We start from the raw sequence: 22,804 nt of genomic DNA on the forward strand, positions 1-22,804 counted from the left end.
GGGAGAAAACCGGGACGACAACACAGGGAAGGCAAAACCGGAAAATAACCCCAAACAAAAACCCCAACCCACAACAAACCTCCCTCTTAATAGAAGAATAGAAGAAGCTGACGCTAGTTTAGCGAACAGCTATTTCGGCTAACCGCTAGCTTACAGCTTCATTCAACCTAAAATAACGTTACTCAAACTAAACAGTGGGAAAAGCAGGCTACAGCTTAGTTAAGACTTTACAGTAATAATAAAGACAAGTATTGAGTAATTGTATTTTAAATGAGAATAAGTAAAGTAGAACTGACGTAACAGCTGTAGAATATATATTTAAAAAGTTATTTACGTTCATTCATTAATTTTACATGCTGTCTCGCAAGTGGTTAGCCGAATTAGCTGTTAGCTAAACTAATGTTAGCTTTCCTTTTGAGGCAAACAGACTTTCTTTAACTGTCTATGGGAACAGACTGTGCAGTGTCGTGAATCCGCGTTAATCATGATATCATCAGCAAATGCAGAACTGACCGTGCAGGCAGGACGGATCGTGTAGGCTACCGACAATAGCTAAGAGTAATCAAGCAGAAGTAAATTTTCTTTACAGCGATTCCTGTTACTCTGACCTATTTTTTTCACTAAATCAATGTAAGGTGTTATAAATCAATCTTAGGTGTTGATGTGCCCTGCTGTTTAATCCTAAGTTTTTCCTCATAATGAAGACTTTGCCAAATTTCAGTTGACAATATTAGCATCATCTGCCATAGTGTGAAGTTTGATAGCTAGCAAATTAACCCCTACAACACTAGCCTAGACTACTGTATGAATGAATGAATGGATCTCACAAAATGATATTAAACTCGATGGAGGAAATGTGAGAAAATGTGGGTTAAACATGGCTAGCAATTTTGCCAAGCAAATGCCAAGAAACAGATTGCAGCAGTTCATCTTTCAACAACAATTGCAAAATTTGCGATGGAGCTGGGCTCGTATAGGTTTTAGCAACTTTTATAGTCTAGTATAATCGCTGTGGTCCTGCTACACGTCCCGCAATCCCCTAATATATCCTGCTTCACTATGCTGTGCCTTAATGCTGTGCAGTGCCCTGTTACGCCATGAACTACTACAAACTGCTATTTTTAGTCACTGTTCCATTATCTTTTATTTTGACTGTTATAGCCACTGTTCATTTCAACCCCAACCGGCCGTCAGACACCACCTACCAAGAGCCTGGGTCTGTCCGAGGTTTCTGCCTAAAAGGAGTTTTTCCTCGCCACTGTCGCACTGTTGCTTGCTCTGGAGGGAACTACTAAAGCTGTTGTGTCCTTGTACATTATAGAGTGTGGTCAAGACCTAATCTATCTGTAAAGTGTCTCAAGATAACTCTTGTTATGAGTTTATACTGTAAATAAAATTGAATTGAAGTAGTACACGATTGCTGGCAATAAAACGGGGAGATGCAGCCTTTTAACAGATCCTCCAATTATCACACAGTAGCCCGGAGTCCAGGCCGGCCAACGCCTCCATTGATTTTACTGGTCCATCTTTGAGTCAGCTGATTCTTAACGAACTCATCTTTGAGATGAACATATTCTAACGCATTTTTTGTCAATAAAAGGTAATATTTGACCAGTAATTATTTGACTTTTTAGGGAAAGCTGAGCTTCCCTTTTAGTCTTAAAGAAATCACCTCTGCTATGTAGGCCCATAATGTAAAGTCTTGCAATGCTCGCTGGTTTTGATTTGTGCGCCTGATTATCACTTAAATGAGTTTTCAAGTAGGCTACACCAAGGGCATCACAAATGCGTTCACGGGCTAAAAGTAATCGGTATAGAGCTGGCATACCCACGTTAATCAAGTTAAAACTCCAAGTATAAATTAAAAAAAAGTCCTAAAAATGTGTTTGTGAAAAGAAAATTAACATTAAATCGAAGATGGTTGACTTCCTGTCAAGATTTTTTTCTTTCAACATCTTTATTTGGGACACAAATTAAGATTACAGTGACAAACTCAATGTTTGACAAGCACAGTAGAAATATTTCACAATTACAGTCACATCTCCTGAACAGATTGTTTTCATTTTAACAATATTTAGTTATATCCACTATTGGAAATAACACGTCAGTGAATAACAAATGCTCCTAAGGATAACACCGTGCTCCTCATTCTTCCTGGCACTTTTGTGCACGGACCCTAATCATTTTGTACCAAGTTAACTGGTTGTGTGCCAGCCATCCAGTCCAGAGGCGAGGGAGCCCCGTCCTGCGTCTCTGTCTCCCCCTCCTGTCCTCAGCACCAGCCTGCGTTTCCCTCTATTATTTTCCACTCAGTTTCTCGCAGTTTAAAATGGCGGCGTTGAGCAGCGCCGAGTCCCCACCGCCCGTCTTTAACGGAGACACCGCGGAGTCGGAGCCGGGCAGGGAGCGGGGCCTCGATGAGCTGGGTGCCGGGCTGGACTCCTCGTGCACGTCGGGGATCCCCGGAGGTCCGCAGGATGAGGAGGTAGGCGCTACAGCGGCGGGCTAGCGGCTCGAAACTGGGCAGGAGACACGGGCTCCGAGCGGAGGGAACGCTAACGTTAATTGGATGTAAATGTTCAGGAAACACCGGCTGTAACATGGGTCGTGGGGATGTAGTGCGGGGGGGGGGGGGGGGGGGGGGGGGGGGGGGGGGGGGGGGGGGGGGGGGGGGGGGGCACGACGATGTACGAAATGTAGACGATTCATTTAAATGCTGGGCTACCACAGCCCGCGGCGTCCACTGAGCACAAAATGCGACAGATAAACGTGAGCGGAGGGGAAGGTTTAATTCGGGGGAGCCTGTGTTTATTTCGGGCCTGCTTTATTCCACTCGCTTCTGGCTTCGTCTTCCAGGCTCACTGCAGCTGCAGCCTGGTGCGCCAACAAAACACACATATACACACACACACACACACACTCTCTCTCTCTCACACGCTCACGCTAACACACACACACAAACACACACACACAGTTGACGCAATAAAGACACGCAATTACCCAGCTTTCTAATTTATTCTTGTGGATTCTTATGAGCCAAAAGTTACATTTTCACCAATCCACGGTGGTCCTTTGCCTTAAAGAGGTGATGGTAGTGATGGAGGTGGACGCTAACTCAAGTCGTGCTTCTGTCTTTTGAGGTGGCATTTAAGTTCACGCGCTACTTTCATTTATATTACAGGCTTTACAATCACCGAGTCACTCGCTCACTCCTTTAATACAGAGTGACCGTGAAGGCTAGCTTGGAAATGTGTCTTCAGTGGGCAGGTCAGAGGCCTCACTGTTGGACCGTGACAGGAGGCTACATCACTTTAGCAGCGTACATCCAGTCACAGTCAGCATCTGTGTTAAGTTTTAATATTGGCTAATATCACTAGCCTACTAATATCAGATGTCCTACCCCTGATTTAAAACAGAGGTGAAAGTTATTTTTTCCAAAGATAAAATGACAAACTTCTCATTCTGTGACCAGTCCCTTAACTTATGTGCCCCCTTGCCCAATTTCCAGGTTCAACAATCCACCTTATCAGCAGAGTTTTGTTTTTAACCAGTTTGACAGTGGCATAGTTGTATAATGCCAGGATGATATAGAATGGCTGATGTATTTGAAACAAATTTATAGGCACCCGTGTGATTATATTTTTATTTTTTAGTAGTATAGTTCCATAAAGTTACACAGGTAAAAGCAACTGTGCAAATCTCCTGCAGAGGTTCAGATATCCTGACTTTAAGTGCAGGTCAAGGCAGCCAATACACTTTTTCTCTAGACCAAGTTTAAAACTCGAAGCCCGCGGGCCAAATCTTGCCTTTCACAAATTTTGATCCGGTCCGTTTATCAATTTAGGTTCACAATAAAGTCAGTCCCCCTAGTAGAGCCTGATCGATAAAAGATTTTTAAGGCCGATATCGATACAGATATTTGGTTATTTAAAAATCCGATATTCTGATCTATCGGCTGAAATATATATATATACTGTACTATATACTATATATATATATATATATATATATATATAATCTAGAAATGCATAACAAAACAGATCTACCTAACATTAGTTATTTGCAGTTCTTTATGAGTTAAATGATAATTAGTTTTATTGTCACAACAGAACAGAGAAAGATCCAAATATATTAAAGTTTTGATTAATAAAAATACAAACTTAACATATGAAACTTAAAGTCCTTTTGAACAAAAACACAATAACAAAATATGCAACGCCAACACTCATAACATGGTTGACCGTCCATTTTTATTATATTTTTTAAATATTCATTCATCAGAGTCATTTACTTGTAGGGTTGTAACGATATGGAAAATAAAACCAATATTGCGACACTCACTTCCAGGAACCTGTGTCGGAGGGAGAAGTCAGAATCAGCACCTCCTCCAACTCCAAGAGTTATCCTTCCCATCCAGATCCAATGCCACCACATCATTAAATTACCTTTTAGTATTAGTCCTATTGGTGCCTTATTCCTGTTTCGTCTGCTAAATTTAGCTAACTGTAAAGAGTGCTTAAAGTGAAAGGTGGTACAGCGGTAACCCTAACAGAGGTGTAACGTTACGAATGGCCACTGTTCTGATAGGTGTGCCTGGTTCTGTTTCCCGACGGTTCAGCAAACTTCCGTTAGCCTCCTTAGCACCGGAGTTAAGTGCTGACCGGGCTTGCTGCTAGCTGGCTGGGCGGCTGACTGTGGATATGTCACCTGACCGGGGCTGTAATGGTAGTGGATGGGTCCTAGCTGGCTGAGGATTGAGTGCGGATGTGTACCCGGGAATGTAATGATAGTGGGTGGCTTCTAGCTGGTGGGGGGCTGACTCTGGATGTGTCACCGGGCCGGAGCTGTAATGATAGTGGATGGCTTCTAGCTGGTGGGGGGCTGACTCTGGATGTGTCACCGGGACGGAGCTGTAATGGTAGTGGATGGCTGCTAGCTGTCTGGGAGCTGACTGTGGATGTGTACCAGGGCGGGAGCTGTAATGATAGTGGGTGGTTGCTAGCTGGCTGGGGGATGACTGTGGATGTGTCCCTGGGCCGGGGCTGTAATGATAGTGGATGGTTGTTAACTGGCTCGGGGCTGACTGTGGATGTGTCCCTTGGGCTGTAATGATAGTGGATGGTTGCTAGCTGGTCGGGGGCTGACTGTGGATGTGTCCCCAGGGCTTTTGTCAACTCTCATTCGGAATGAAGCCTCGCAACGCCGGGAGACTGGGGCAGAAGACAGGGGTGTGATGGCTAGCTAAATTACCATTATATTACCGGTAGTTGTCTAACTATACAGTTAATGTAACTGATAGGGATGAGCGAGAACAGCATTATCTGTATCTGTATCTGTATACCAAATGAATTATCTGTATCCGTATCTGTTCTCGGACTGGGCGGGGCCTAACCCGGAAGTGGACAGAATTTAACCCGGAAGTGGGTTGGGTTGTCTTAAAATGGGGGCAGGGCTATAACCAGTATGTTATTTAAGCATGCAATTGATATGGGTTGATCAGAAATCAGTTATATTTATTGCTGATTAGAAAACTATTTACATGACAGCCTTGAGCTTCAGATCAATGTTGTTGTCATGGTAACAAACAAACTATATAAAGAACAAGTTTTGCAACAATGAATACAACACATGCGGTTGCAATTATGAAGTAAAATGTAATGACCAAGAGTTTGCATACTCAATACAACTTTCTTTTTTAACTTTTAATTTTTTATCATCAGTGTGATTTTTATTTTTTATTTTTATTTCCACTGTGTGTGTGTGTGTGTGTGTGTGTGTGTGTGTGTGTGTGTGTGTGTGTGTGTGTGTGTGTGTGTTTTAAGAAGTGCAATCCACATGTTTATTAAAGTCACTAATTTAAATACTAAGTGTGGTTAAAGCCACATATTTGTTTTTATATTTCTGCAATCTGCACTTTAGTTTGTGTGATTTGTTTCTGACTTTCATATGAATGTTTCCACCAGGCTTGGTGAGTGTTCATTATACTACAGGGATTGAAGTAGTTTAATAAAAGATGTCATTCATATAAATTCATGCATCACCTAATTTCATCATCACATGCAGGCCTGGCCTCCAGGAAAGAACAGCTGGTTTAATCTATCTAATCTTGTCTTGTTCATACTTTACCAAGATTTATTGTTTCTCTCTGTGGAATAATACAGAAGACAAAGAGCTTAAAAAATAATTGCGATATTGGTGAACAAAAAAAAAAATCACAATTAGACTATTTTCAAAAATTGCTCAGCCCTTATGCTATTGGATTATTTGAAAAACTATGGTTTTCTTTAGAAAAGTTTTGGGAAAACATTTATGCAAATCTCCATCCTTATCATAATATGACTGAATCTAATCAGTTTGCCATGTTACAGCCTTATTCCAAAATGGATTCAATTCATTTTTCTCAACATTCTTCACACAATACCCCATAAAGACAACATAAAAAAAGTTTTTAAATTTTGTTATATATTAGAAAAAAAAAAAAACTATCATATGTACATAAGTATTTACATTCTTTGCTTAATACTTGTTGTGGCACCATTGGCAGCAATAACAGCCTCAAGTCTCTTTTGATATTTAGCTTGGCACACATATCTTTGGCCAGTTTTGCCCATTCCTCTTAACTGAACCTCTCGTACTCCATTAGGTTGGATGGGGAGTGTGGGTGCACAGCCATGTTTAGATCCCTCCAGAGATGTTCAATGGGATTCAGGTCTGGGCTCTGGCTGGGCCGCTCTAGGACATTCCCAGAGTTGTCCTGAAGCCACCGCTTGGATATCCTGGCTGTGTGCTTAGGGTCCTTGTCCTGTTAAAAAGATGAACCAGTCTGAGGTCAAACACTCTGGAGCAGGTTTTCTTCCAGGATGTATCTGTACATTGCTACAATCATCTCTACCTCAATCCCGACTAGTCTCCCAGTTCCTGCTGCAGAAAAAAAATCCCCACAGCATGATGCTGTCCCCACCATGCTTCACTGTAGGGATGAAATTGGCCAGGTGGTGAGCGGTGCCTGGTGTCCTCCAAACATAAAGCTAGGCATTCACGCCAAAGAGTTCAATCTTTATCTCATCAAACCAGAGAATTTAGTTTCTCATGATCTGAGAGTCTTTCAGGTGCCTTTTAGGCAAACTCAAGGCAGGGTGCCATGTGCCTGTTACTAAGGGGTGGCTTCTTGCCACGCCATACAGGCCTGATTGGATGAGTGCTGCAGCAATGGTCGTCTTTCTTGAAGGTTCACCTCTCTTCACAGAGGAACCCTGGAGACCATTGGGTTATTGGTCACCTCCTTAATATGGATATGGGGCGGCTGTGGCTCAGTGGTAGAGCGGTTGCCTGCCAATTGGAAGGTTGGTGGTTCAATCCCCGCCCCTGCAGTCATTGTCGAAGTGTCCTTGGGCAAGACACTGAACCCCGAGTTGCCCCCGGTGCTGCGCATCGGAGTGTGAATGTGTGTGAGTGTTTATCTGATGATGGCAGGTGGCACCTTGTACGGCAGCCCCGGCCACAGTGTATGAATGTGTGTGAATGGTGAATGTTTCCTGTAGATGTAAAAGCGCTTTGAGCAGTCGTTAAGACTGGAAAAGCGCTATATAAATACAGCACATTTACATTTACATTTACACTTAACTAAAGCCCTTCTTCCCCAATCACTCACTTTGGAGGGACGGTCAGTTTTAGGAGAGTCCTGGTGGTTCCCAACTTCTTCCATTTACGGATGAAGGAGGCCACTGTGCTTATTGGGACCTTTTAAAGCAGCAGATATTTATCTGTACCCTTTCCCAGATCTGTGGCCCGAGACGGTCCTGTCTCGGAGGTCTACAGACAAGACCTTTTTCACGGCAGACATGTTGACATGTTGTCGTAGGAAAAGAACACACAGAAAAAAAAATGTTGAATTTGCTTAATTTTATTTAGGTAAGTGGTTGCACAAAATTGGTCTAAATCCAGATATATTTTATAAGTTGATTGTACATATATTTTGTACGTTGTGTTTACTATTTTTTTTTTGTAATTTTAAATTAATTAAATTTATATATTTAAGCTTAACTATTTTGAGTAAACTAAATTGTTCATTCTTTTCAGGTTTAGTATACTAAAATTAATTATGTGCATTTAGATAAATTTATTGTTTAACTTCTACATACTAAAATTAGGTTTAATCAATTTATTTGATCTATCTTTATAGTACCTTAACTTTAATTAATATTCAGACAAATAAAACAAAATATTGCCAACTCTTACTTTATTAGATTTTCTCTCTCTAACAATTTATTACATTGCTATCTTATAACAAAATGTACTATCAACCATTATCATTAAAACAATGTACCATTCATAACAAAAGAAGTTGTAACAGAATAGCTGGAAGACAGCAAACACTGAGGACCCGATGTGAGATTACAATAAACTGCAAACACTTAAATTGAGTCAATAAAATACCTACTATTCCACAAAACAAGCACCTATTTCACCACTCACTTGCAAAATCTTCTAGAGCTGCAGTCCAGCGCTGATTTGTTCTTTAGTTCAAGGAGTTTGGAGGAAACCCTTTACAAACATTTACAAGAGCGCAAAATCTACAACAAAATACAACAGTTCTATATAGAACAAAAATTACCAGTACAAGAACCATCCACAGCTGGAACACTTTGCACACTGAGAACATGATGCTGAGGTTACAAGAAAACTGCAAATCATATGGCAAAATAGGGTTGGTGTATCATAATGGAAGCAGACTTACTGAACACAGATGATGTAAATCATGATGTAAATGAAACATTTTACTGAAGCTTAAGTTCCTCTGAGAATAATAAAAATAGTGGCAAATGAAAACAAAGGAGGCTGTAACCTCACAATAATACAAGATACTATAAGAAATTTCATAATCCCACAATGCTTTCCACATGGTTCTCTATCGTATGAACTTGGACCAGAGCTCTTTTAACATCTTTTTGCTTACTTCTAATATTCATATGGCTGTAGTGGAAGGATGGATGAATTTTGTGCTGTTATTTCCAAGATTGCAATTTTGCAATATTCCACAAAATCCATTGTACACTTTTAAATATTCACACCAGTGGCTTTGTGAATATTACAGTCCACCATTCACTTTGTTTTTCAGTTGTAGATACCTTCTGGGCTGCATTTCACATCATACTAAATGTGTTCTATCATCTCCCAAACCAGAAATAACAATGCAGTTTAGCAAGGTTTAAGAGTGGTGGAAGAAAGCCTACAGTCCAGCAATGATTTTGTTCTTTAGTCCAAGGACTTTGGGGGAAAGCCTTTCACCATCCATTTGCAAGAGCACTTTCTGAATGAATTCATAGGAGTAGTTCAGCTCTTTGGGGTAAGCCATGTTCAGTACATAGATGACTCCCAGCATCATTGCACATGCTTGGGCTACAGATCCAATGTTGCCCAGAAGGATTACTCCTTCAACGTTAATGCCAATATCATCGTGAGCTCCAATTTCTCCACGCTCCTAGTTGATGACATATATGCCCATGGTGGATTTCTGCAGGTCTCTCTGGATGTCATCTCCTTCAATGTCCTGTATGTTTGAAGAAAATGGTGTAAAAAAAATAAAACATTTTTATGTATAAGACTTAAAATTCTAAATCTCTTTAAAAGTTTTGATGCTGGTCAGTAAAAATATTATTATACATATGAATGGTAGAGCGGTTGCCCGCCAATCGGAAGGTTGGGGGTTCAATACCTGACCCTGCAGTCCCATGTCGAAGTGTCCTTGGGCAAGACACTGAACCCCTAGTTGCCCCCGATGCTGCGCAATGGAGTGTGAATGTGTGTGAGTGTATATCTGATGAGCAGGTGGCACCTTGTACGGCAGCCTCGGCCACAGTGTAAGAATGTGTGTGTGAATGGTGAATGTTTCCTGTATGATGTAAAAGCGCTTTGAGTAGTCGTTAAGACTACAAAAGCGCTACATAAATATAAAAGCACATTTACATTTACATCAACAGCTTAAAACATAAAACACCAGTATAATCCTTATGATCCTCTGTAGTGACACGTTTCAGGGGCTAGAGAATTTTTCAAGTTGCGCAGTAGTTGATTTACATCATAAATTTAAATAAACAGTAGGCTTCCACACTATCATAGCCCTAGACGCCAAAACACGACGGAGTGTAGACATTGACAAAACTACAGTTGCCATAGTTGTGGTGTCAACAAACTTATTCTGTTATGCATCAGGTTTGTTTTTGTTGATTTTCCCTTTCAATCACATTATGAAAACCATTTTCTTCTATTAACTAGTGGGTTAGTGACATTAGGGTCTTAAAACATTTTCTATAATACAAGACAGTACATGTGACTAAATAATGCAATTACAATTACTTACCTTATACTCCCGATGAGATGTCCAACATCCTCGCCATGGTAGCTCCAAAGTGCCTTTAGGACTGCTGCACTTTTAAATTTGACATCACTTGTCACCTGTTTAAAAGGACAACAATTATTATATTCCTAAATACATCAATTATTTAAAAAAATATATTATTTTATTATTATTATACAAAATGTAAATGGACAGCTCCATTTTTCAAACTGATTAAGTGTCAGGTCTGATTGTGTAGGGCGATAGCGCTATTGTAACTTCTACTTTTTCAAGGAAGTTTTATTGAGAGCAAGGCTCTCTTCTTCACGGTTAACACCTAGAAGCTGCTAGTACAACTAGTCGGATCTGCACTACTGAGGATTAAGTTCACTTTCCCCACCTGGGTATTGAAATGGCAAAAAGCTGCTTCTCTAACCTGTATGCCATTATTGCGTCATTAAGGCATCATCAGTCCTTAGAAATGTGTCTCTATTTATTTTATTTATACAGCACTTTTCAAAACACGGTTACAAAGTGATTTATTATTATTTTGAACCAGATTTAAGAAAAACAAAATCAGACAAGTGCATACGTGGAAAGCCATAAGGCACCTCCGGGGAGCACTTCCCTACCTTTCCATTTGCATACATGGAAGGGTCCGAGACAGAGAGCTGCCTGGTCACCTTTATTCTTTAGCCGGGACTTGGGGACCTACAAATAATCAAGAATAGGTACAGTATATTTCATGAAGTTGCTCCACAGTGTGTATTTTTTCTACTACCATGTATACACGTTTACCTCTTGCAAGATGGCCTGATGTGTGGCTAGTTTCTGGCCAGAAACACCTCCCCAGCAGGGGTAAATGGCTGTCTAACTGCACCATGAAGGTTGTTTTAAGTGGGATTGTTGTTATGCACTGGAATTCAGCATTTATCTGTTATACACAACAAAAAATAACAGAAGACAAAGAGCACTGTGTTCAGCCATTGATGTAATATTTTGTAGCTACTGTATGATTAAAGACTACTTTTGACCTCAATTTTAAAGACAATAATTAGTCACATGTATTGCTATTAATCAAGGGCAATGAAAATCATTTCTTATTTAAACTTGCTAAAAAAAAAATCTAATTTACAATGCTGTGATCAGTATAGCTGTTGAGTTTGTTTGTTCGATGCATTTACCAAAACAAAAGAGCTCCCCCAAAAATTGTTAGGTTCTGTTCCACATCACACCAAGATCACACATATCAGATATGAGAAAGTCCTGCAGTAGAAATAAAATTGAGCATAAATTAAAAAAAGTTAAACGTAAGCATGTTGAGGGGAAAAAAGTGATTGTCCAGTAATTACAAACTTGCCCAAACTAATTTGTGTCCAAGTCCACATTGTATAGTATCTTATTGTTAAAATTATATATAAAAAATAAAATGCAACAAATGGCAGATTAAGAGGGTGTAAGTGGACGGACAGACATGTAATTAAATTTCAGGAAAGTTTATTTTATTTATCAACTTATTTTTGTATTTACTGCTGGACTAATTTCTTGCAAGTGTGTAATGTCTCTGAAGAGCGATTATAAATTACTTTGGAGCATGTAGAAATTACAACCAAAATGTATGCTTTTAACGCTTTAGTAGATGCTACAAGCAGACAGACGGGACACATCACGTAAAGACGGGGAGAATGAAGTTTATGGAAATTGTGTGAATTTAAAATGAAAACAGATTTGGTTCCAGTATTTTTCATGTTCCACGTCTATACAAAAAGTATTAGTGTGTGACTTAATAAGTCTTAGTTTTTAGAGCAGAAACAAAGTTAAACAAAATGTACATGCTAGCTAAACCAACAGTCTTATCCCTGTTGTCTACTGCCTAACACTTCAGAACCTTAACTTGACTGTGGGCTATGGTCGTGCTCTGACCATGGATGGAATTGAGCCATCGTTAAGGTGATCAATTTCAGCCTTGCTTTTCAAACTATGACGAGTCAAAATTTCTGCTGTTAAAAAGGTTGATTTCTTTGACCTTATGCTTGCTTGGTGTTCTGACGTGCACTGTTAACCGTAGGATCTTATATAGACAAGTGTGGCTTTTCCAAATCATGCCCAATCAGCTGAATTCACCACAGTTGGACTCCAGTTAAGCTGTAGAAACATCTCAAGGATGATCAGTGGAAACAGAATGCAAAGGCTGTGAATACCTATGTAGTGATTATAAGTGATTTCTCAGTTTTTTGTTTTTCAATAAATTTGCTCAAACAAACTTGTTTTAAATTGTCATTATGGGGTATTTTGTGTAGAATTTTGAGAAAAAAATAATAATTAAATTTTGTGTTTGCTGTGAATACTTTCCGCACTGTATAACCGTGACACTAGAACCGGGCCGTGACTTCTGTGTACTGTTCCAGCCGTAGTGACCACTAGGAAACATTAAGCTCTTCAGCGGGTTTAACACATGTTGCTCTGCTAAGCATCTTTAAAATCTACTGTACCTCAAATTCTATTCTAATTTTAATGATTTGCAAATTAGTAAATGAATAGGTTTGATAAACCACTCATGCAGTATTGAGTCCGACATTGTGTCTGCTGTTTTCTGTTCAGCTGTTTCTACCCAGTCAACAGTGACTGATGGATCCATCCCATTAACGTCATTTTCAGCTGACAGAAGTTGTGACAATGTTTCCTGGGAGCGGTAATTCATGTAGGGTTAATGTGTGGTAATGTGTCATCGTCAGTGTTGGGCAAGTTACTTTTATTAATTAGTTACTAGCTACTTCTTCCAAAAAGTAACTAAATTAGATACTCAGTTACAAATTGTAAAAGTAACTAGTTATTTCAGAAGGTAACTACTGCGTTACTTTCAAGTACATTCTAAATACTCAAATGTGACCTCACCTCTTTAGTGGAACTTAAAATACATGTGCATGTTCTGTGTTTTCTGTTAACAACTAAAACAACTTTTGATCGTACACATGTTCGACCAAAACAAGTTCCTTCCTGAGACTATGGGCGTTTCTCAATACCAAGTAAGCAAAGAACGGACTTGTGTTCTTGGGGAGACCGTACTTGCTGGCTGTACCTGGAAGACTGTACTCGGGAGTTCAGAAGCACACAACACGCTGTTGACAGTTTTGAGACGAAGCGTTCTTCCTGTTATTGCGCAACACCCCCAGCATAGAGGGCGCCTGCCACTTTATAGTTAGCTTTGATGTGTGTATTCATAATAAAGCATGGACGATCACCTTTCACACCGCCTCGTTGTTTTGTTACGTTTTCATCTAAAGTGCTATTAAGTATCACGGGCCAATAACTGTATAAATAACGACACAACGGCGAGAAGAAAACCTTGTAACATATTTCGTTCATATAAACGTTAAAATAGGTATCGAAATTATAGATGGACTGGGTAACGTTAGCCACTGCCGTCGGTATACTTTACCGAGAAGCAGAAGAGGAGCCTGCGAGTGAGGAGAGCCAGGAGGAGGATAGAGGAGGAGGGGATACATCCTATAACAACAGCGGCAAAAATGGTTTTAAATATCTTACAATTGTGGACCTGGCTTTCCTCTTCCATTGTTGCTGCTGCAGTGGTCTGTCTAAATGTGGGGCCAGAGGGGTCTGTCTAAATGTGGGGCAGAGGGGTCTGTCTAAATGTGGGACAGAGGGGTCTGTGAGCTGACTGACCGGCTCGCCAGAGTCATTCCCGGCGGGCGTAGCAAGCTCGCCCGCCGGGAATTGTGGAGCTTTCCAACTCCGAAGGCTTTTTTAATTCACCATCAATTTTTGTTGAACTGCCTATATTCAAAATCTACACAGCTGATTTCTCTCCTTAAAACATCCCAAAAATGAATTTATTGATTTACTAATTGACGTAAATTGTGACAATCTGTGTACCGAAACCATACGTGCTTTAAACCCGAATTGAATGCTGGGATACCGGCCCGGCCAAGTTCACACAAGTCACCATCCGATGTATCCTCGGTAAAATGGGCGTGTCGAGATCACATCCGGGGACTTTAAGTGTTCTTGGCGAAATGCTAACTTGTGTATTGGGTCAGTACTTTGGCCACCAAACATGACGTTTCCCAAGAACACAAGTCCATAGAAGAACACATATTGAGAAACGCCCTATATTTTGCAGAGTCACCGTGGCTCCGTCCGGCGCTTAGCACCGCCCAAGACTATTGTGATTGGTTTAAAGAAATGTCAATAAACCAGAGCACTCCGAACCTGGAATGCTGTTTGGACTAGCTAGACCTTCCTCCGCTGTGCTGAGGAGAAAGTTCTGGCATTGCTAGACTGCAGATGAGGGACAAGTACTTTTTTTTTTTTTTTTTAATCCTGTGTAGTAGGCAGAGGTGGAAAGTAGCAAAGTGGTGGGTACAAAATGACCCATGACAAAAATCTGAAAGGTATGCATACCCACCGTCGCCACAGAAATCAACGCCTTTGCTGCCGGGGCAGACAAACTCACGCTAGTCTCGTTACTGTTTATGTGTCCCACGTGCTTTAATGATTGTGGCTGGGGGCTGACCGTGTATGTGTCCCTGGGGCTGTAATGATAGTGGATGGTTGCTAGCTGGCTGGGGGCTGTGTCCCCTGGGCTGTAATGATAGTGGATGGTTGCTAGCTGGCTGGGGCCTGACTTTGGTTGTCTCGCTGGGGCTGTAATGATAGTGGATGGTTGCTGGCTGGCTGGGGGTTGATTGGGGGCTGACTGGGGTTGTGTCCTCGGGGTTGTTGTCAGCTCTTATCACGACTGAAGCCTTGCAGCGCCAGGAGACTAAGGCAGAAGACAGGGTGTGCTAGCTAGATAAATTGCCATTAGATTAGTCGTCTATCTATACAGTTAACGTTACTGATGAATTTGTGCGTCAGCCCACAGTTGTTACCGTGGTCAAAACAATCATACTAAAAATTGCGTGTTGCACGATGTCGTAATCTTAAATCTTAAACGTTAGCCATGAATTGGCTAACGTTATAGACCAAGCATTAGCTACTTGTCAACCAGCACCTTAGTAGGCTAACCTTAATGACTTTGATTCTCATTAAATTTTACGAGCAGACTGCATCTAAAACGCTACTACTTTCTTTAGTGTGTTTTAAACAGACTGTATAAAACAGGTTGTAAAGCGCTCCCAAGCGCAGCAATGCTCCCTGTTCTCTTAATTGAAGCCTCTATGTTTACAGGCTTGTGGTGATAAGCAATCTGCTATAGATGCCAAAAAAATGTATCTTAAGTACTGCCAATTTGTTTCTCATGGTTCATATTCGTAAGTAATAAACATTACTCTTTGTGAGAAAGAAATTGTGGCAGAGTATCGTGATATCAATTCTAAGCAAAAAAAATCATGATTCTTATTTTTTCCTTAATCGTGCAGGCCTATTTACATTTACTGATCATAATTCTCCTCCATAACACAATTTGATAGAAGGCAATCCCTGATTGGTCCAGCTCCAACGGGTAGTCTGCCAAGTCATGGCAGGAATATATGACCATCTAATGTGACACAGTGACTATTTCCTATCATTTAGTCTGACCCTGGCATATTGGGTGAGAACCGTTTCATCATCAACAGGTCCCTGTTGCCCCGTTTCATGGTGGAAGTCAAAAGTTTGGAACTACAGGCGTACAGCTACTGGTTGTTGTTCTTTTTTTAGGGAAGGATGTCACTGAGTTAACAGTGTTTGCTTTGTTTCCTCCACAGATCTGGAATATCAAACAGATGATAAAGTTGACCCAAGAACACTTAGAGGCCCTTCTGGATAAGTTTGGAGGAGAACACAACCCTCCTTCCATATATCTAGAGGTAAGATCCCCCCCCCCAACCTTTGTCATTTTTGTTGTTGTGAATGTTTATAAGGTCAGGTGCTCACAACTAGCATAACTTTAGGAGATGATATTGAGGCCCCGACTATAGATGTATTTTCATTTCCAAGTACTAGCCTATCTAACCTATTTGAGTGGTTTTTCTTCCCAGTCTATCAGTTACGTAGTCTACATAACCTTATATATGTTCAAACTGTCTGTCTGTGGAATTGTAGTATCATGGCTCCATTCATGCTGCCTTTTTTTATGGTGGCGCACGCGCTTAAGTCAAACTACTCTGAGTTGATTGAACCAACTGTAATCAGCTGTCCTGGAACCAAAAACTCAGTTTCCGATCTCAGGGTAAATCTACTCAGAGATCAGGATTAGACTCAGAGTTTGGCATACCTCCTTTTTCAAACGGCCCCCAGTCCGACCAATAATCACTTACATAATTACCATTTGGCACATCTAAACAAAATCAACAATTAACATCAACAGTCATACCCCTTAAGACCTTGGCGAATCTTAGCAATTTCTTGTGGTCAAACAGCAATTAGGTAAACTAATTGCAATAAGACAGTGATGTAGTCATTGTCGCAGTCTTAAAGGTATGGTTGCAGGCCTAAAGGTATGTTGAATGCAAGCTAAGTTGTGTGTTTTGCCTCTGCCAGGCCTATGAGGAGTACACCAGTAAGCTGGACGCCCTGCAGCAGAGGGAGCAGCAGCTGCTGGAGGCCATGGGCAACGGGACAGACTTCTCCTGCTCTCCGTCGGCCATGCCATCCCTCCTGGAGGTCAAGATGGGAGGCTGTGGGGTTGCGGGGGGGGCTCAGGCCTTTCCTTCAACACCCAACACCTTGGCTGTGCTGCAGACGCCCGCCGACGCCAGCCGAGCCAACCCTCGCTCCCCCCAGAAGCCCATCGTCAGGGTCTTCCTGCCCAACAAACAGAGGACTGTGGTACGTCTCACATCTAGGGCTGGGTACCAAATTCAGAACTTTATAGGCACCGATATGCCTAATCATTCCATACCCAATTATCCAAGGAGTAAATATCATCAGAGTCAGTGAGCCAATCGACATGCAGCATGCTTCTACCAAAATTTTATAATGTCTGTGATTGGCTGTGTAACGTCACACATTGTGACACGAAAAACTCTACGTTAAACAGAGACGGCTCATATAGTAAGGGCTGGACAATATCCACAAAGATTTGTGCCGTAATGTGTAAATTGTAATTTATTTTTGTTTATAACATTGGTATCGTTTAGGAAGCGGTAATTCAATTTTATTTATAGCATCAAATCATAGCAAGAGTTATCTCAAGACACTTTACAGATTAGAGTAGGTCTAGACCACACTATCATTTAAGCAGACCCAAGAATTCTAGCAATTCGAATAATAAGAGAATCCTGTTGCGTTTATTGTTTGTGTTTGTTCATATTTCACAAAGAGTTTAACCTGAGTTAATGATAACAATTATATCCCATCCATACAGGCATAGTAGTATGAAGCTGTTAAAAAATAATGAAATCTATGACCCACTGGTATCGTCACAATTACGATATTGGAACTATGACTAGAAATAGTTGTAGTAGTTCACCGTGTACCTGGCACTGCAGGGTGTTACAGGGTTTAGCAGGGCGTTGTAGGTCACTGCAGGGTGTTACAGGGTGCAGGTCATTGTAGGCTGTTACAGGGTATTGCAGGGCGTAGCAGGTCACTGCACAGTATTGCAAGGCGTAGCAGGTCACTGCAGGGTGTTACAGGGTATCACCCCATAAACCCTGGAGGAACTGCAAAAAGGGGGAGCAATCATTAATATTCGCCCCTGCAACCTTGAATGTAATATTGAATAATTGTTTTTGATTGTTCGGTGGTCTTAAAATATCTGATGTTCAGTTTAGATCCAGATGGCTCCATGTTTTCACTCCCTCAGATCAGAGTTGAGCCACTTTGACAGTGATGCTTTCTGACAATTTAAGTTAATTGGAGACATTGTGAAATAAAGAGAGAGGTTTTTTCTGGCACTTCAATCTCATTTCTGTGATCAATGTGAAACAAAAGTGAATTTTGGTGAGCTCCACAGAGCAAGCTACTCCCAGCACACCTGTAGCCAGGTCCACCTGAAACTAGGGCTGTAGTCAAAACCACCTTTGTCGAGTCCAAGACAAGTCCAAGACCAGGACTAGTAGAGTCCAAGTCAAGACAGAGTCCAAAGAGGTTTGAGACAGAGTCCAGAGAGGTTTGAGTCCGAGTCAAGACCGAGTCCAGGACAGAAAAAAGGTCTTATGCATGACAGTATCAAGACAGTCAATTTGGGTTATTTGTTGATATTAAAGCAAAAACAGTGACAAAACACCCAGGATTTATGAGTACAGCCATTCCCCTTGATATCATATTGTAATAACTCATAATAGCTACATAGACAATACTGCTACAGTATTACTAGTACTGAGCATTAGAACTGATACTACTACAGTAGTACTTGCTACTTGGCTTCCCTAAAAAATATTGTATTCTATTGTTATTTGGACGTGGGTTAGTAGGAAATACATGTATTTTCAGAAAACAAAGTTTGGTCAAACAACAATGAACAGCGTGTAATTTAACGTATGTTTGTTAACACACACACACACACACACGCGGCTCGGAAACGTTAGCCAATGTCCGCTAGCATACAAACGGGCTAACTATAGCCAGTTAGCTTTTTTATAACGTAACAAAAACCCACCCATCTCGTAGGCGCAAAGCCTACCTAGCGTTAGTAAGCTAGGCTAACGCTGGTGCGCTAAAGTCAGCAAATATCGGCGTAGCGTTAGCTAGCTGTCTGAACTTGTAAAAAGCCGAACAATATCCCCCCTGAACTGTGTTTCACTTTCCCTCCAATATTACCAATTATTATAGGACCCCCTCGAAAACGAGATGTCACATCTCAAGGGATTATTCCTAATAAAGAATTTCTACATATTATCATATACGTGATAAAGACAGCTGGACTTGGTCGAGACCAAAAGTCATATTGGGCAAGACCAGTGGCCGAGTCCAAATACTACAGAGTCCGAGACAAGTCCGAGTCCATAGAAAAACGGTCTTGAGTCCGGACTCGAGTCCAAGACCGGACTTGAGTACTACAGCCCTGAGTGAAACATTCCTACTCCAACTTTGCAGTCTAAAGTAGGCATCGAGCCATACTGGTTTTTCAAGTCCAATTTAATACTAGTTGATGAAACCAATGACTGATATTTGGAACCGGTATGCATTTACAGTTAAAATTAAGATGTTATGAATGTTACAAACTCCCACACAAATCTTTAATTGCTTTAAGAAGTGATTTAATAAATAAGAATCTTTCAACATAGACACAGTAAAAGATAGTCAGATAGTGTTGTGGGCAGGGCTGAAGTCAAGTCCACCTTTGTCCAGTCCAAGACCAGTCAATGACCAGGATAAGTCGAGACGGAGTCAAGACCGAGTCCAAATAAGAGACAGTCAATACTGAGACAGGGAAAAAAAAAAATCCTCTTTAAGACCACTTACCCCATTCCTAATCTATGTGATATGAGAGACAGTTTGTCTTCTATTTTAAGAATAATTTTGCTTCAATATTTGTAATAATAAAAGCAAGTGCAGAGTAACACACTATATTTTAGGCCCTATTATTTTCTTAAAATTGTTTCCATTCCGGAACTTATTACTTGCCCTGAAGAAGCCTTAGTACAAAGTGCTCACTGTCATTGTGTCTGTGACCTAAATGAAAAGGATTGATATCTAATGATTGAGGTATATGATGCAGCCAGGTGTTTGCCAGGCAACCAGTCACAACGCCTGTTCTAGATGGATTTTGAATTAGACTAATACCTGTTTTCTGAACCATTGCGCTTAATCTATGGTTTTGTCAAAGGTTTCAGCATCTAAACTGTGTGTGGCTGTGTCAACTCCTACTTGTGTCTACCATGTAGTTTCAGTGAGTGCTGTGTTGTGTTCAGGTGCCGGCACGCTGTGGGATGACTGTGAGAGACTCACTGAAGAAGGCTCTCATGATGCGAGGCCTCATCCCAGAGTGCTGTGCAGTCTACAGGATACAGGATGGGTAAGTCCTTGGCTCACATAAGTCCCTCTCACATACACATACAATGCTGGCTTGGCTTGACTCGGTTTTACTCTGTACGGTAAGGGTGTCACGATACCAAAAGTTCAGTGGTCAGCGCCACTACCAGTAAAATAAGAGGATTCTCGATACTGATTGTGATACCACGGTAATCAAAGATTCCTTGTACTTTACTTGAAACATGCACTTCTTTTATGACATCATCTTCTCTATTGCAATAGAGAGTACAACAACATAGTAAAGTGCATTTAATGGTCAAAGTGCAACAACTAGACAAATCCAGACTCACAGGCATCTTTTCAAAAGGTACAAAGTTTCTAACAGTTGCGTGACACGAAACATTACAACCTGGGTAAATATTGGCAGCTTAGAGTCCAATAGGACCCAGAGTCTGCTAATTTTTTCCTCAACAGGTAGCCAAGCATTAGCTTCAAACTAATTTATCACGGCTACAATTTTCTGTAATTTCAACATTTGTTTACTCGAATGGAATTATACAGCTAGAGTACCCGAGTTGGTTACTCACAAAAACAAATGAGACGCAGCTAGTAAGTGATCCCGACTGGTCCTGGCTAACTGTGGCTAACGCAGCCATGCTAACCCTGCTACCGTTACCGTAGGAGCAGGCAAACGGCCACAGCTGTTTATGTTTAGCCCTGTGTAGCCAACAACGGGGAGTTATTTGAAGGTGGGGGGGGGGGGCTGTAAATCGGAAAGACAGGCCCACCATGAGTTTGCAGTGAACATGCCGTTTTTTTAGATCGAGTAGAATCTATCCCTCCATTGACTCTGTGTGTGCCCTTGTGTGGCTCTCAGACACTGCAAATCTTCACCAATGAAGATGGAACTCCCTGCTGAGTTCAATGATACCTTACATATCATACAGTTATCTGTGAAAGGGAGCTTGGCTTTTTTACTTTTCCCGAAGTTCTTTCTCACTTTTTACAATATCTTTGTCGATTTCTTTTGGGACTTTGTTTTTCCATACAGAACCTTTTTTTCAATGTTCTTAAATTTTTTTCTTTTCTTAAAATGCTATGAAATTAAAACACCCCAATTCAATGAACTGATCAGTTATTTAACTTGTGAGGAGCGTTGTATGGAACCATCTTCTTCTTTTTTTTTTTTAACAATTTGGTTTTAGGAAACCCAAATTTCTGATTTAGAATCTTTTTGAAAATGCTTCAAATTTGACCCCAAGGACAACAGGAGGGTTCATTATTTTCTTTGGATGAACAACATGTACTTCTGGACAAAAACCTATATTTAGTATATTATAATTAACAACATATAAAATAGTTTGAGCCAATTTATATTTTGGGGGTTTAAGATGTGAATGAGCGTTTGCGTTTCCCTGATTTATACTTCAAACTATATTACACTTGACTGTAGTGCAACTTAACATTTAAACAACACTAGAACTAGCTCAACTAAACCAAATTACCTCAACCGCCACTAACTTGGATTAATTAAAAAAAAAACACAAAAAAGGTCCTGGTTTTGCACTCACCTCAAACAAGCCCCCAACAAAAGACGGAGATGCACCGCAACGTAACAATAATAAAGTGACATTTATTAAATAATGATGTAAACAAGAGCACAATGAGGTGTGATTGTTAGTATCAGTGATGAATGAAGGTGGATGGATGTCATGGAGAATGTGAGGGGCTTGTTGTCAGTAGTTAACAAAGGGAAAACTCAAACAGAGAGAAAACATCTAAGTGAGACGTCGTAAGGATGTGGCCGTCCGGTCTTGGGGCATGCGGGGTTAAATAGTCTGGGAGGATAGGCCAGGTGATCAGTCATCTCATTATCGCCTCCGCTACACCTGCAAGTTAACAGGACAAACCAAAGTACACATGTAGGACAGGCCCAGGGCCGTCATACCAACAAACATGACATCCTTTTTATAGACAGTGTTTGTGTGTATGCAGTAGTTATTATATAGTTGTGAGGAATAGTTTCAGTTTACTTATATCGCCACAGGGTCTGCTCCCCTAGCCACTGTACCCTCCCGATTTAACCAACGTGGCTGTGGGGTTGCCTTCTTCATCCTTCTCAGACGTTCTCACACCAACTTCTTCCACCTGCACCGCTGTTGGGGTCTTCACACTTTTCCCATAGCTGGGGCTATTTAACCATAACTGGGACAGTGGTTGACGGGCATCAGGGCGTTTCCACTCTACTGCATGCTGTGTCTCTGGGGCCCACTGCTGCTCCAAGATCCTTTACAACTTAGCCTGGAACCATAAGGGACCAGTTACCATGTGTGCCACGGGGAGGCGTGTACGAGGTCCTGGCAGTGGCGAGGCCGTATACCGTTGAAGGAGACAACACACACTCGGCTCCTCTTTCTGCCCCTGAAAACAAAGGGCTGTCCGGTGGCAGTAGCTGGAAGCAGAGAGTGGCAAGCAGAAGCAGCAAGTAGCATTTGGCATGTAGCATGTAGCACGTTGCACGCACTGACTACAAGCTCTACTACTCCTACACTACTGCACTGACGCATCCCACGCCCTGCGAGCAAACACAGACACACACACACACAC

At 41.1% G+C, this 22,804-nt stretch overlaps 1 protein-coding gene and 2 long non-coding RNA genes across 4 annotated transcripts in view; 1 reads left to right on the plus strand and 2 right to left on the minus strand.

Annotated features, from left to right (window-relative positions):
• The window catches only part of LOC117938566, an 11,243-nt gene extending 9,605 nt beyond the window's left edge, over positions 1–1,638 (minus strand). The window contains exons 1-2 of the long non-coding RNA XR_004655429.1: positions 1,628–1,638; positions 778–787 (exon numbers count right to left, since the gene is read on the minus strand). This is a non-coding gene — a long non-coding RNA (uncharacterized LOC117938566). The remainder of the gene's footprint in view (positions 1–777; positions 788–1,627) is intronic.
• A 560-nt stretch (positions 1,639–2,198) lies between these two features.
• braf (B-Raf proto-oncogene, serine/threonine kinase) overlaps positions 2,199–22,804 on the plus strand; it is a 41,550-nt gene continuing 20,944 nt past the window's right edge. The window contains exons 1-4 of one of the 2 annotated variants that reach the window (XM_034863179.1): positions 2,199–2,485; positions 16,045–16,146; positions 16,820–17,107; positions 20,137–20,240. In XM_034863179.1, coding sequence (XP_034719070.1) covers positions 2,330–2,485; positions 16,045–16,146; positions 16,820–17,107; positions 20,137–20,240 — 650 coding nt within the window. In that variant the 5' untranslated portion in view covers positions 2,199–2,329. The remainder of the gene's footprint in view (positions 2,486–16,044; positions 16,147–16,819; positions 17,108–20,136; positions 20,241–22,804) is intronic. The other variant, XM_034863180.1, reaches the window with a different exon arrangement.
• On the minus strand, positions 9,172–11,615 carry LOC117938558. The gene is made up of 5 exons (XR_004655422.1): positions 11,521–11,615; positions 11,135–11,270; positions 10,929–11,047; positions 10,361–10,455; positions 9,172–9,550 (listed from the first exon to the last, which is right to left on the minus strand). It is a non-coding gene; the product is annotated as an uncharacterized LOC117938558 (long non-coding RNA).

This window comes from Etheostoma cragini, chromosome 23, assembly GCF_013103735.1.
Source record: "Etheostoma cragini isolate CJK2018 chromosome 23, CSU_Ecrag_1.0, whole genome shotgun sequence".
Lineage (NCBI taxonomy): Eukaryota > Metazoa > Chordata > Actinopteri > Perciformes > Percidae > Etheostoma > Etheostoma cragini.